Below are 16,057 nucleotides of genomic sequence, written 5' to 3'. Positions count from 1 at the left end.
GTCTGTATTTTTCACTAATTACCTAGTAAAGAAATTGATTAGACTCTGCCCAGATCAGACTCAGATCCAGCTGGCTTGGAAGCCTTCAGAGGCCTGCCAGTGGGAAAAGGAAAAAAGGAACGGGGGGGAAAAATTCTAAAGCTGGAGGAAGAGTGCAAGGTGCAGAAGGATTCATTATCAGCCATTATCAATGACTCCCTGTGAGTAGGTGACTTTTGCACCTGTGTAGAAAGTCTTCTAGTTAGCCTCTGACCTAATGGGATCCCAATATAACCAAATGGTATGTCATTATCAGCTCCTATTATTGACGCAAGTGTATTGCCCCATCCCATAAAAGGCTCATTGCCAGCTTACCTGTACATGGTACTGTGAAGTCTCATGCATGATGACATTGGAGTTGGAGTATTTTTTCCTTTGCTCTGCAAAAAAAAAGGGAAAACAAAAAAAACAAGCCTTGTTTTAAGGTTCAGTTGTTAATAGAATAAAACTCAAGGGCTGTAGCTCCCAGGACTGGGCTTTACTATCCTTCTCATGCCCTCTGGACTTACTAGGTCATTCAAGTAATTAGAAATGAGGCATGCTTAGAATGTATTAATAACCGCGGTCGCAAGGACTGGCAACCAACCCATCTTGATTTGAATGCTGCCAGTAACTTGATTTCTGGGGTTTGGCACCTGCTTGCCAAGTAAACAAAACCACCTGCTGGAGCTTTGGTTAAATGAACAGGGAGCATGAAACACTGGGCATATCTATGCTGGCACTGCACTGTTCCTGAGGCTACTGCCAAAATATAAGCTCCATCTATCTACTCCTACTCCACACCCAGAGGTATGTAAATGCTCAGAGGCACTGCCAGCCACTACTCTCAAGGTCTGTCTGGCCAGCTTGAGAGCAGCAGCAGAGCAGCATCCATGAAGCATTCTCACTACCTCCGATCTGGGTATGGGGGTGTGCAGCGGGAGCAGGTGGGCAGGGCTCATTCTTTGGTTGCATCTTTGAGAGAAGGACTGTACCAGTTCAGATATGCCCCTTTGAAGTTCTCAGTCATCTAATAAAAAAGGTGCTTGGAGCAGGTTAGTTCACTGACCATACAGACAGAAGAATCTTGAGTAAAGCTGAATGTCCCTAGTGAGGGAGGCTATTTTTCACTATAGACCTGATTGCAAAACCATTTGATGCCAACCACCTCTCAGTGACGCTGGACCTTCGCAGTCCTGACCCACTAGCACATTTCAGCAAAGCCAAGGAGTGGTTAGTATTTCCTGCTCAGACTTTGTCCTATAGGACAAAATAATTGCATTGCCAAGTGGAGACTCCCCTACTTGGTTAATTCCACTTGCATTTCCTGGTAGGCTAAAATCTTTCTTGTGAGAGTAATGCCTTATATAATAAATATGGCTCAAACTTGGGGGATTAGAGCCAGCCAACAAAAAATGCAGCATCTAAAATTTGCGGCAAGCTTTTGTAATAAGCAATCCATCTTAAATCTCTGTTCCTCTATTTTCATTGCAAGCTTATAGGAAAGAGCCATTCTAAAGAATTCTTTGGGTTTCCATAAATCTATTAAACATAATGCTATAGAACTATAATATAAATGTCCATCTGACCAATCTTAGCTGTTTTTTAATGTGTGCCTTTCCAGAGGTTTCCTGTAGAAGACCCTTAGATGGGTAGAAAAGGACTAGAATTCCAGTGTGGTAGTCACCTGTGACTGCCCTAGTTTAATGAATTTAAGAGAAAAGTTTTCACAAATGGTAAGGTGAGGACTCCCTCACATCTCTGCTTAGAACACTAATTCTCCAGCTGTTTTCACCTGTTTTAGGCTGGCATAAACCCAAACTGGACAACACCGCTTTCTTGTAGCTATAGCCGTAGCTAAGGCAATCCTATAAAGTGAGACGAAATGTATATAGTTCCTGTGTGTAATAAAGAAGTGGAAAGATCTTGTAGTTTACTTCAAGAAAGGCAGCACTTTTGACATTGAAGTCCCATGGATATGTCACTGATTTCTCCTGGATATCAGCTCTTCTGATCTTTTCTCCTGTTATCTCAATATGTCTTCCATGTTTACAGTTTTGTTTGAAGCTGTTGACATCTGGGAGGTGAATGTGTCTATAATAACTCATCTGAACAATAGGGCTAGTGGGACTTTTTCAAATTAAAAATTTGTTTTGATTTTGGGCTGAAAAATGGCCTACTATCCACATGAAAGACTGACATTTTTCCTTTTTTTCCACAATTTTTTCATGACATTTTAGTGAAATTTCTTTTTAAAATAGTTATAAAAATGTTAGTAACACTTTTTTGTTTACTGGAAAACTTCAAATTTTCAATGAATAAAAAAATATCATTTTTGATAAAAAATCAAAAATTGAATATAAGTCCATTTTGAATCCTACTGGAGTGAACTTGGCAAAAAAAAAAAAAGAGGTTTGGTCTTATATTTTTGTTTTAAATATAGTTACTACCTGTGGGTTTTAAAATATTTATATTGTGAAATTTTGTTTCTTGATAAGGCATCACACCATTGTAATCTCACAATGCATACAGACATGTTTTCTTTTTCTCTTACTGAGCTAAAGTTTGGATTTTCTTGCATCCTTTATGTCTAATCTGGTAGGCTATGAGTGTGTACAATCTTATACTTCCATTCCTAGCCAGCATTTTTCCTTTTACACAATCACCAACAGTATAACCTGAATAAATGAATGTAGCTCTAGGAGTGGAGAGAGCTTGAGGTCGAATTCAGACTTTGTTAGTACCTGCTATGACCATGGGCAAATCACTTTACCAACTCTTTCTTCATTTTTCCTTTGTGTACACTGGGGATAATGCTACTTATTTATGTACTTTCCAGGGCTGTAGCAAGAATGAATGATTTAGTTTCTCCCGACTGCTTTAAATAGGTAAAGCAGCCAGTGACTGTTAAAACTGTACTAGGGTTCACCTGTGCCAGTATCACCCTGCTGCGGCTATTTATTTACAAGTATAAAAGAAGACAGGCTCCCTACCCTTAGGAGTTGGTATTCTCCACGTTTCATCCTGCTTTTGTGCAAGCCAATGGTGGAACCTCCCATTGGCTGCAATGCAAACATAACTGTCCATAAATTAGGAAGTTAAGAGAGGGATGAGGTAGAGGGCTGGCTGATAAGTAGGGACCCACTCAAATTGCAGTTTCACAATTTTCACAGAAACCACGAAAAACAGTGATCTCTGCAATTGCCATGAAAAATGGCAATGAAATCAACCACAAAAAAAAAAACCTTAATAAAAATAAAATGCTGGCTCCCCAGTGGGAGCCAGCAGTCCTTGCTGCCACTTCAGCCAGCCCACTTTGTGACCCACCTGGAAGGGGAAGGTGCCAGCTGGTGGGGTGGTGCAAAGGGCAATCAGCAGTCAAGATGGCAGCCACCCCCTCGTCTGTCCTTCCCCAGGGCCTCTCTGCCAATCAGCACTGAGTGGCAGGGTCTGTCTGTCAATCAGTGCTGAGGGGCAGGGCCACCGCAAAACGACCAAGCTGCTAAAATTGCTTTCTCTCACCACGCATTAGGTATGTCCCTAGTGATAAGACTTGGAAGAGAGGGGGTATGATCTGTGGGAAGCATCAAGTTTTTTAAAAGCTGAGCTATAGTGGAGGGGTGTAGGTTGTAGCCGTGTTGGTCTAAGGACATAGGCAGAACTATAGTGGAGGAATTGTGTTGTCTGTGCACGTATTAACAGACCCATGCATGCATGTTTTATCACGAGGCAGGCGTGGGAGTGACAGGGAACGCCCAGAGATTAAAGGAGGAAGGTTAGCATCGTGTGTGGAGGAGGGAAGGTGCTTTGGGCCCAGAAATGGGGAGGCTGGTCCAAGCATGGGTGGAGAAAGAAGTCATGGCTGGAGGCAGAAGCCCAGTGTTGTGAGGGGAAGGAGGAAACAGCAAGTGGATGAAGTAAGACCTAAGGTGTGGGATGAGGAGGAAGAATTGAGACCTGAGGGTGAGGCAGGACCAGGGCTAGGCAGAACCCTAAAGGGATGGGGAAAAGTGTGAACATGTGATAAAGGAGGTTGGGAGACTGGTCTCAAGTTTTCCAGGGACCAGTTGGTACTCCTTTGCCTGTCCCAGGGGGCACAGGAATCCACTGTAGAAATTTCTAATGCAGTTGTTACTTTAGTGCCATAATGTTTCCCGTATATATCCTATGTTCTCTCCCCCCTGCTCATGTGCTGCCAGCATTGTGCACAATAGCAGCTCTGTCCTCAGCTGTTTTGTACCTAGATTTTAATTTCAAACCAATTGAGTTACATGAACGCAAAAGGCCGTGTAGATTCTCTGTTTCACTTTAGGTTCATTTATGTTTAAATCAATTACTTGTTGGCTGACTACTCTCAAACCAAAATATGTATCTACATGGGGTTCTAAGAAAATTAAGTTAAATCAGTGCAGATGTTTCAAGTAGATAGGGCCTTTTAGTCTGCAAGGTCTCCATGGCACTCTGTTTTAGCAAGGTTATGTATAAATGACTTAAGGCAGCACTGTACAGAGATAGCCAAGGTACGGCTCTGTGCTGCATCCAATTGTAGCCCTGTGCTACTTCTATTTTGGAGGGGTTTTTGTCCACAGATCCAGCTTGGGGATCACTGTGTGTGCTTCGATGTACCCTGTAGATGCACCTTGTATGTAGGGTCGGTGTGTAGCACGACAAGAACTGTGATTTCAGCTGGGGTTTCTAGGTGCTACTCTCAGGATACTAAGCCAAAATCTGGGGCATGGAGACACATATACAGTATTAGGGTTTGGGCCAGACGTGAGCTGGCAGCCTGATCTTGGTTCAGCTTTTCTGGTCTCCTTGCTCTATTACAAAATATTTTTCCTATGCACCTATTGCAGTATTGTGCATTTATTTCCCTCCTGCACTTGCTGTAGGGCTTAGATGCTGTTCTTTGAAAATGGTCAGCAGGTGTCTCTTTAGAGCAACCCTGAGGTCTCCCACATTTTCTGCTGGGAGCTAACCAGGCAACCTCTGCAGACAGTGCTCTCTGTTCCCGGAATCAGGTGAGAGACAGAAGGTACCATCCTTGTCATTATGTGAAAGGATGCTCCCTTGACTCTTTGCCAGGACAAGTTGGTAGTCAAATCTGGCTCCTCTCAAGGTATCTCAGAAAAGCTAAACTGGCATTAAACCATAACAGCTGGCTGGGCTTGTTTTCACTGAACCACAACCCATGAAGTGGTGTCTGGCTGTCGTCACTGAAAGATGCTACAGACTAAAACTAGCTGAAGGTACAAGAGTGTCACAGTCTTACCAGGGCAGGAACAAAGAGGTAATGGAAATAGAATGGGATACCATTTCTTTCACTGTGGTCCTCATGTGGGGTGATGGAAGCTGATTTCTAAGGACTCTTATTTTTAAACCTGAGAGGCAGCCCAGAAACCTAGTTTGGTAGCTGAATATTTTGTCCTTGTCTTCACAACAAATGCACAAATGGAGCTTTGTCTCTGAAGCTACTTAAAAAAGCAACAGCAGCTTCCAGGAGTTTAGGACTAGTTGTTGTACACAAACAGAAGAGGCTTATTATTTATTATGGACACACTGGCAGAAGCATAAACTTTCAGCCTTGGTGTGTTTTATAATGTTAGCATAATGCCAGAGGTCAGTTCAGGAAGGTGGTTTTATGGTTATCATTTTGAATCAGAAATGTGGACGAATATGGTTTTAAGTGTGTCACTGACTTCTCTTGCGAGCCTAGGGAAATTAGTTGCTAGGACTTCATTTCACATTCCCAGATAAAAAGTTTCACATTGGTAGAAACTGGAAGTTTCTTATTCATTCCTCATTTCACTGACTGCCTGCTCCACCTTGAATATGGGGCTTGATCTGCAGTGGTACGATGAGGAACACAGCAAAATGATTGGGGCAGGAAGCTTCCTGTGCTGTGGGATTTCTGTCTAATGTAAATAAGACTTTTTCCATAACCTCAGTTGCAGGCTTAGGCATTTCTGATGTAAATAGTTTACACTGATAAAAATGAGAACATCCAGTCTGTGTGGGATGAAGATAAATTTGGCTCATAAGACTTCCTGTCCCTTCCTTTTCAAGTGAATTTATGGCAGGTGAAATAAGCCAAATTGTCAACACTGGAAATTAGGCTTGCTAATATTAGAACAGGTAGATCTCAGGCAAAATTCCTCACCTCCCTTTGGTAACTGAGTGAACTGTATAAGATTGTATTAGTGAAAGAACAGGGTTCTAGGTAATAAAATTGAAGTGCATTGGTACAAGCCCAGATGGGGCAGGTTTATACCAAGGAGTGTTGTGGTGCAAGGAGGACAACATGCATACATGCACAGGCAGAGCTTTCTGGGAAAGCTCTGTGGTTCCCTTTCCTTTCCATATACTAGCCAGGCAGAAGGCAGGACAGGACAGCACCTTAGAGAAACTGGTTCAGAGAGGCATGAGCTTTCATAGGCAACCACCTACTTTGTCAGATGCTATGATGACTTTCTGTCTATTCATAACATCTGATAAAGTAGGCATTTGCCTTTCTGAACCAGTTAGTCTCTAACGTGCCACCTGTCCTGCCTTCTGCCTGACTTCAGGCTAACACAGATAACCACCTCTGTGCTGTCCGGTGACTGCTTTCAGAGGGAATCATTCAAAGCCCAGGTGAAGTCCATGGTAGACCACTCGTTGACTTCAGTAGGTTTTGGATTCCCCAATGCGGTGTTCTGCCCTAAGATTTGCTCCACGTCTCTATCTGAGTCTAACTCAGGACTGGATTGTGGATTGGACTTGCCTCTCACTGCAGAGGCTTTGCTTTTTTATGCAGCCTGCTCATGTTTATGAGTTTCATTTCTGAACCCCCTTGCCTGAGGCCTCTTTTGCTGACTAATCGGTGCTGTGCCACTCACAAAACCATGTACTAGTCAGAATAAAGTACTAGAAAAAACAAAGCTTCCCAGGTGCCTCTTGATTCTCCTGGGGGCATGTTTGTGTTATTTTTAAGTGCCATAGAACTAGAACAATGTGGCTTTGTTAGTGTCAGAGAGTATCCTGAGATGTCATTCAACTGCATTTCTTAAAACAACACTTTCTGTTCTTTGCCAAAACCTGTGGGGGAGGGAGATGGGGAAGAGTTCTTGTGTATGTACCTGCTTTTTCCTATCACTAAGGTCTCTATTCTCTATTTATTCCTCTTATTTGACCCCCTTCTGCCTCCCTGCTAGCTCCAATTTCCATTACAGCGTTGGCCAAATCCAATCCCTGCCAACATCACCAAAGTATAACCAATCTGCTTGAAAACAGACGTGCTTTGTGGTGTTGACAACATGTTAGTTACTGGACTGTCGCTGAGCAACTATGTGGCCAATCTTCTGTGCTTAACTTCTTCTCAAACACAGAAAAAAATGTTGGGGACTCAGAAAGCGCTGTACAAGTCTAACTACCATAGGCCTTGTCTACATGAGAAAGTTGTACCAATTGAAACATTTAAAAAAAGCAAACCCAAACCCTAATATTGTTGAACTTATGCAGACCTCTGAGTTGGATGCTTAGTTGGGTTCCGGATGGTTTCTTTTAGTTTATGTAAAATCTGTTCCCAATCAACTTATACTAAATCAAAATAAGTTACTCATCAATGAAATTTAAGAAGTCCATATTGAGGTTTGCAATTGTGTAATATGTACTGGGGTAAATTAAAATAGTACAACTGTTTCATGTAGACAAGGACTTAGAATTGCTCATTGGTATCTCTGAAGCAAATCTTCACAATTTTCTTCTCATATTGCTTAGAGTATGGACACATGTTCATTTGGAACTGTTTCAAAATGGCAGCAGCTATTCTGTTCAGATTGGTAGGTATGGACAAGCCAGGATCAATACAAATGCAATAAAACCACTTCACAGCTTTAACACTTGAAGAAGTAGTATTAAACTTGGAGCAGTTTCACTACATTTGTACTAAGCCCATCTTGTCCAGAGGTTAACAATTTGAACATAACAGCTGCTGCTCTTTTGAAATGTTCTCCTTTGAAACGGCTCCAAATATGCCTGTGTTCATACCCTTAGTGGTGTTATGTTAAGGGTTTTATACCAGTAGCATTAGCTGATGTAGCTGTTTCCTCCCAGCTTATCTGACACCTGTCCTAGTAGAATATTCTGCACATCTATAGGATCTTCCATGGGCCAGCCTCAAGGTTCTTTACCATCATCTTCTGATCCTTGCAACACCTCTGGGAAATGGAGGTTACAGTATCCCCATTTTGAAGTTATAAGTGATGTTTCCAAGGTTGCATGGGAATTCACTATTGAAGTCTAGATCAGAATCTAAGGGTATTTGTTTGTTTATTTATGTATCACTCCAAATCCAGTAGCCAATGAAATTCCAAATCCAAAATACCTGAAGTCAACATCCACATCTAATATTTTCTATCAGGTCGGCATCCTACATGCAAGTCCCAGGCCTACAGGCTGGGGTATTTATATGTCCCCATGACATTTGATCTTAATCGTAAGAGGAGCATAGGTCAAAATCAAAGGGTATGTCTTCAGCGCAAAGTTGGCCTGTGCTCTTACTCAGGTGTTGTCCCAAGCCTTCCTTTTGCCCTCTGGCCCAAGAGGTGGTGCTGTCAACCCCACCCAGCTTTTTTTGCCTAGAGCTGTGGGTATGAGCTCAGTACTGCTGTCACTTGGACTAATAACCCAACCTATTTGCAGTGAGGACAGTAGGCTCAAGTACTCAGTTGTCAGCCAGTTGTCCCCCTGTGCTGCCTTCCCTCAATTGCTCATTTGTCCTCACAAGAACAGACAAGTTTTCCCACAGTTCACTGAGCAAGAAGTATAGTGAGGCTCATGTGGTGCAAAGAACCATGGGATGTGCCCCCAGGAATCCTAGTAATGCACACAGATGTGCACAGTCCCAGGGAAGAGTAAGCAGTCTCAACCCATGGGTGGTACTCTGAGAATTGTTCCTTTTGGTGCTATGCAGTGTTTAGCAATGCGAGCCAAGCAGACAGCCCCAATGGTTTTACTTTAAGCCAGTGAGAGCCAACCTTTCTGGCAGGCATGCCACAAACTAGCTTTGCAGCCTCCCAGAGTGCCCCTAATCCCCTGTCTCCTCAACTGGCTGCTCTTGCTTTCAGTTCCCTGCCCTACCTGCCACTGTGGTGCCTGTGTCCCCTCTCTTTTCTGTGCCACTTGGTATGCTGTTAAATGGTCACGCGGGACATTCTGTTTACTCGCACGATCTCTCGTTCCCTAAAAAGGCAGTTGTAGAAGCCCTGCAAAATCAGCGAAACCTTGAGGAAGGACTTATTTTCATTAATTCTTGTGCTGACTGGAGTGGGTCAGTAATTCTTGTGCTGACTGGAGTGGGTCAGTGCATCTTTGTTCAGAGGTGTTCTTGCTTGTTCTTTGACCTGAAAGACTGTAACTAAGATGCACTCAGGGAGTGTAAAGTCAGGTTGGGTGAGGTGGGGTGAGAAAGATCATCTCAGGGCTCCGACACGGGCAAACCCCTCATGGGAACAAGATGGGTTGATAAAAGCTGTGAAACTGCCATGGACTGTATGCTCAGAAGAAACCTGCAGTGGCCACTGCTCTATATTTCTCGCCTTCATGGCAACATGCATAAAGCCAGAGAATCAGGAAAACAATGAAGCTTTGTATACTTGCTTTAGCGTTTAGCCCATGAATAAACTTGTAGAGTGGGATTCTTTTAAAAGATTTTAAGGCAAGAAAGGACTCATGTGATCAATGGGTCTGACCTCCTGTGTAACACAGGCCAAAATATTTCATCCAGGTCCTCCTGCACTGAGCCTAATAACTTATATTTCGGTAACGAATATTGCCCAGAAAGGCACCTTGAGTAGCCTGAGCATAGTTTCCAGTGCTGTAAGCAAAACTTGGCCATGTCATTCTTTTGGGGCAAGCTGAGGAAGCCTGTTTTTCCCACCACCCCAGTAGAGGAAGAGACAGGGCATGAACAATCATCTGGAAAATTCACTCTTTAAACACCACTCTGTATCAGATATTTCTTTACTGATGTGAAGCAATGAACTGGAATGGTTTCTGAGGTTCTGACCTGCAGTCTTCAACTAGCACTGGGCACTGGGCACTATCTGATAAGAGGTGAGGGTGTACCTGGGCTATACTACATTCAACTAGGTTTATCACAAACTGGTTTCAGCCATTTTCAAACTGGTTTATACACTGAACATTTGTTACAAGTTTAAACCCAGTTTCTGATTACTTAAACTGGTTTATGTGTAATGTCTGTCCCAAGCCTGTGTGCCTAGTTGGGTCGCGGTGTGTTTGTCTTGAAGTTTTGACCTGGAGTGTAATGGAATCAACACCCCATAGTTTAGCCGGGGTTTGAGACCAAATCAGCCTAAACCAACCAGGGCTTGATGGACATGCCAGTATAACACTGCATGTTCAGTAGAGTTATTCTGGCATAAAACTGGAGTGATGCAGTGGTGCATCAGGCCCTGAACCTCCTACAATTGCCAATCTGTAAAACAAACAAAGCAAGCTTTATGTGGTTAAGAGTTTGGATGAATTGTGGATATCTGTTGGCCCAGCAAGACAGAAATATAATCTTAAGAGTGTCTTGCCCCATTGGGAATGCAGGAGCATTACATACAGAGGTCCAGATTTGTATAAATCTGTGTTTCATAGAATCATAGAAAATGAGGGCTGGAAGGGACCTCAGGAGGTCATTTAGTCCAACCCCCTGCTCAAACCAGGACCATCCCCAACTAGCTCACCCCAGCCAAGGCTTTGTCTTTGTTCCATTTTAAGCCATTTTAAACCATCAGCTGAGGATATGGCTCCTAAATCCCTTCATGAGACAACACCTTTGGTTAGCTCTACCATTCTTTTTGGACTCAACCAACTGTAAAGTTATTCTGTAGCCCAAGGGATGAGGGAAAGAGCAAATGTGTTCTAGGACGAAGACTATCTTCAGCAAATAGCCGAAGGAGAGAACATCATTACCATGTCATTTTCTTTTGGGACCAGCAGCCGTACGAGGAACTTGAAGAACCTCAGACCCTATCAGAGGCAGCAAGGTAAACTCTTCACCTTCAAAATCAAAAGTAGAAGCCTTGCTAAACATCCAAGCTACAGGAACGTAAAATTATGCCTGGGAAAGGAGGACGTCAGATTTAATGTAATGTAGATGAGCTGAAGAAGTAAAAAAATACAGAATAAGTATGTTTTGTTCATGACCCTGGAGAGGGGTTAGATTTTGATTTTGCCTAAGAGGTAAAAAACATATCTTCCCTTAGTGCTAGGCTTTGTTACCATTTCCGTGTACAACCTTTTCCCCTAAGGAGTTAGAACGTGGCTACATTCACTCTGGCCTGAGAGTTCGGTGTGCGTATTAGACATCCGCTGGCAGCTGCTGAGATGTATTCTGTTCTCTGGCATACCACTGTCAATTTGCATTAACAGTGAAGTTGGTGGAACCCATTGGGATGTACCCCAGTAGTTAACTGAGAGAGGAAGTTGGCCCCTCTTCTCACAGCATGTGACTTCTGTTGATGGGACCAGGAAAAGCATGAAGCAGCTGTACTCAAGCATGAGGAAAAGGGAAAGGTTTTTAGGCAAGGCACCTGTGAGCAGATTTAGGCTTTTGTTTAATACCCAGCTCTGCCACATACTTTTCTGTATGACCTTGGGCTCACTTGATCTCACTTAACTCACTTAATCTCCCTAGGCCTCCTTTCCCCTTCTCCTTATAAAATGGAGATAGTCAAATTTCTTTTCTTCCACCTTCAGCCTAGTTAACCTTTTGAGGTGGCTGCTTCCTTTTACGGTGTTCTTACCATATCTAGCACAAAAGCCTCTGGACACTGGCTGGGGCCTCTTGTGTATTACTGCAGCACAAATAATTAATGATGATCAGGATTGCCCTGGGTATTGATTCCTAATGATTGTTAATGATGGATGATCAGTTACAATGAGGGATCGGTAGCAAAAGTGAAGATGGTTATTTTAATTTGCTATGCCGTTTCTGAAATTTTGGTGGGCAGTCGGTTGGGTGGAGAATCTGCTCGAGGAGTTCGGTGATTCAGGGTGCTACTTTGTGTTCCTAGAGAATTGTGACATTGCCTTTCCTCCCCTACTTCTCCCAAGTGCAGGGACATTATTTTGCAGGGCTTTGAGGGTAAGGGATTTCAGGAGGCAGCGAGCTGCCAATTGCAGACAGGAGCCACAAACATCAGTTTCAAGATATCATCTCTTTCCATCCCATTTGCATTTGTGCCACCACTAGAAACAGACATGTAGCTGTGATCAGAAGGTACACAATGTGCCAAACTCAGCCTTGATGTAAATAGGGGCCATGGCATTATAAATGTGTGCAGCCTCACTAAGGCTGCATGTGCACAAAACTCTCCAGCGCCTCACCTTTCTGCATGGTCAGTCAGACTGTTCCATCCCAAATAACTTTTCCTGCCCTTTTTCTCTCCATGTTTTGCTTTTTACTGTGCTGTACCAGAGGCATAGAGGATGGTGAATAATAGAAGGCCTGCAAAGCATAGAAAGCTAAATATTTGTGTCGGTGATATTCATAATGATATTCATAATGTAGCATAGCCAGCAACAATGGAGCTGTTCATTCTAAAGCATTTTGCAAGCCAAATAACAGAGTGCCAGTGACATGTAGCCACCTCTGAAGGCTTCAGCTACAGACATGGAGCAAATCTCTGCTAGCTAAGTGTTGAAGACAGGCTGACGGACAACCTTGCACCCAGATTTCAGAGACCTTCCAGGTGATCCGTGACAAGGCCCCTGAGAGGCCCTTGCTGAGCATCTGATGCCAGCACAGGCTATAATTAAAAGCTGTAGGAGCCACAAAACTATCTATGCCTACCCTTAAAAAGGTTTAGAAATACCCCAGGAGCTAGGGTTATTGTAGAGGTGCTGAACTCTAGGCTTGTCCCCAAGGCTGTTCAAAGACAGGCACAGAATTGAAGTTCTGCGGGGGACAGCTGGAAATGAATCCAGTGAAATTGAGTAGAGTCCTGCTAGTGTCCAATTGGAATAAATAAAAGCAGAAATGGTCCTGCCATTCTTTTCTGGAAAAACTGTCCAGTCCCTTTGCCTTCATTTTGCCTACGTACAACAGATGACGTGACTGTGGGGCACCAGGCCTGCTGTGGACATGCCAGACTTTATGCTGTAATTTTAATAGAACAACAGCCTGCTTCTCCATTCCTTCTAAGCTATGCACAATGCAGGAACAGAGTGGGCAGCAGTGCTGTCATCCCTGGGAATTCAAATGTCCTGAGATAAGCCTCAGTTTATCACAAGCTTAGTTTGCTTTCCAACATTATTCTTCATATCCAGGATGGCTTAGAAAAGAGAGCTGAGATTCTTGAATAATCATATGATTCTAGGAGCTGGGGCATTAGGCAAAATCTTATGAGACTCATGATTAAAATCGTGTTATGGGAATCATGTTTAAAATCACCTGAGTTGACAATGTGAGGGCTGAGGGCTTTTTTGCACTCCTCTGTATTCAGCTTAACCATGTGCATAAATTAGAGCAGCTTCGAGGACTTTTTAGAAGACATCTTTTAGAACTTGCAGGGTTGATTCCTTTACCAACACGCAGGCTATATAGGAACACAATTGTTTAGCACAGTATTTAACATTGGTGTCAAAACAACAGGTCCGGGTGCCATCCTTTGCAGGTGTGGGCAAAATGGCAGATCCAGCCAGTGGCCGGACTCCATTTCCCAGCAGCCCCTGCCTGCAAGGCTGGGGCCAGTTTTGTGGAGACCCCAGCGGCAGCCACATTGTGATAGCATGTGGCCTGGGTTTCTGTGGAAACTGGCCCCAGCAGTGATGGCAAGGTGCATGGCAGGGTGCACAGCTGCTCTGGGGCCAGGCTGGGATCTTGCGGTGGTGACAGCGTGGTCCAGAGCCAGGGCACAGCTGTGATCTGCAGTCTGCATGCTCTAGGCAGGGGCATACAGGCACCAGATCGTGGCTTTGCTCCAGCTCCTTGCAGCGGTGACAGCGTGGTCTGGAGCCAGGGCAGAGCTGAGATTCACAGCCTGCACGCCCCTGCTTGGAGAATGCAGACTGCAGATCGCGGCGCTGCCTTGCTGGACTCCGCTGTCACCGCTTGAAGATCCCAGCCAGGTTCTGGAGCAGCTCACCATCCTGCCGCATGCCCGGTGAACAGGGATGGTGCTCGGGAAAGGCTTGGGATGGGCTATTGCCACCCCAAAGTTCCCTGTAGTTCCCCCTTCCCCCGTATCCACTCCTCCTAGTGGTGCTACTGCCACTGCCCACCCTGCAGAGACGATGGCAGCTGAGCCTGCCTCACTGCTGCCCATAGCACAGCCCCCACATCCCTCCCCACCAGGAAGAAGCTGGTGCCAGTGCTGCTGGGGCTGGTCTCCACGGAAACTCCAGCCCCACACTAACTGCTGCTGGGGTCTCTATGGAAACCAGCACCAGCCATGTGGGCAGGGGCTGCTAGGAATGGAGTCCTCTGCTGGCTGGATCCAGCCTGCAGGGTGGACTTTGCCCATCCTTGCTTTAAAGGGGCCTAATGGAGACAACACAACAAATGCCTCTGTCCGATATTAAAACACAAACTTTTTGGAGACCTGGATTGTAAAACATACCTATGCAATGCAATCTGCTTTCAGGATCCAATCACTAGGCTAGGAAAGCAATCCAACTTCTGAATAGTACAGATGCACATAGAGACTAGGTTCCCAGTTACTCTTAGGCTAGTCATACCCTGCAAAGTTTTCCTGTTTTAGCCAGTGGGAGGAGGTATGATTTGTGACCAGCATAGCTGGGTTAGCAGAAGCCCCCAGTATACATGGGATTATACTGCCAAAATCACACTTTTGTCAATGTAGCTTATTTTTCTCAGAGGTGCTAGAGTATGTTTTTCCAGCAACAGCACAGTTTTGGTGATATAGGCAATGTCCACAGTAGTCTGGTGTATCAGTATAACTCTTATCAGCAAAGGGCAGGCCAGGCCTTGGATGTCCATGATACTATGGTTGTCTACCTACTGATCATCAACTGATCTTACAGGGCCAAAATTAAGGGATTGTTTAAGCAAGTAATGAAAGGCAAACACACGGTACTGTTTTCAGGCAGATCCTCTAACCTTTTATCAAGTACCTTTTAAAGGAGAAAGGTAGTGGAAAAATACACCCCAGAATGCTTCGCAGTGGTAGGCATGACACTGTCTTTAAAGCTTTCATTTTTGCTCAAGGGTCAGCATACCTTGAGCAGGCCCTAACAACTGGGACACATGTGAGACACTATGTCACCATTTCTGCTGGGAATATGTGTACAGTGAAACTGTCGCTGGGAACTGGCAAATGAAGGTACTGCTTGGAAATTACTGAAATCACTGGAAAGACTTCTGTTGACCTCAGTGAGTTTTGGATGCAGCCCAAAGATACGAATGCTCCATAACAGTGATGCACTATATTATTCACAGTATGTTGGCAGCTGCAAGTAGGAGTCTCCTAGCCAAATTCTTCCTTGTCAAGCTTAGTATTTACCACTAGATCAACTTCAGGAGCGTGCATTCCTTTTTTTATTAGTTGAAGATACAACCCCCTCAATGAGACCAAAAGAAAACACAGACAGCTTTCTCATTGTGCAAAGGCTGTATGCATTGAATATTGCTGAGTGCCTGCTTCCAACATGTCAAGGCATGCAAAGATGTAAGGCAGTATGTACAACTGCACGTCACTCTCCGTCCCATGAGCAAGTAGGATGTAGCAGAGAAAAAAAATCAAATGACTTTTAGAAGTCTCGGTCACATGAGGCTTATATACATTTCTTAAAAACTGGATAAAAAACAACAACTACTTGCAAAATATTTTTTCCTTAAATTTCCCAGGAACATTTTCCAGCTTTTTTATTTAAAAAAATGAAACAGGAGCATTCACATATTTCAGAAATGGCTTTCAATACAAAACACATTTCAGAAGTTGAATAGACACTTGCAAACAATGATTCTTTGTTTCATAGTTTCATAGTTTCTAGGGTCGGAAGGGACCTGAGCAGATCATCTAGTCCG

The 16,057-nt window shown here is 43.9% G+C and overlaps 1 protein-coding gene across 1 annotated transcript in view; it reads right to left on the bottom strand.

The window, feature by feature from the left end:
* EPS8L2 (EPS8 like 2) overlaps positions 1 to 16,057 on the bottom strand; it is a 99,059-nt gene that overhangs the window by 37,851 nt on the left and 45,151 nt on the right. The window contains exon 4 of the mRNA XM_019547315.1: positions 355 to 419. Coding sequence (XP_019402860.1) covers positions 355 to 419 — 65 coding nt within the window. The remainder of the gene's footprint in view (positions 1 to 354; positions 420 to 16,057) is intronic.

Source organism: Crocodylus porosus, unplaced genomic scaffold, assembly GCF_001723895.1.
Source record: "Crocodylus porosus isolate Cpor-Errol unplaced genomic scaffold, CroPor_comp1, whole genome shotgun sequence".
Classification (NCBI taxonomy): Eukaryota; Metazoa; Chordata; order Crocodylia; family Crocodylidae; genus Crocodylus; species Crocodylus porosus.
Note: the sequence above shows the minus strand (reverse complement) of the source record. Positions and strands in the feature narration are given on the sequence as shown.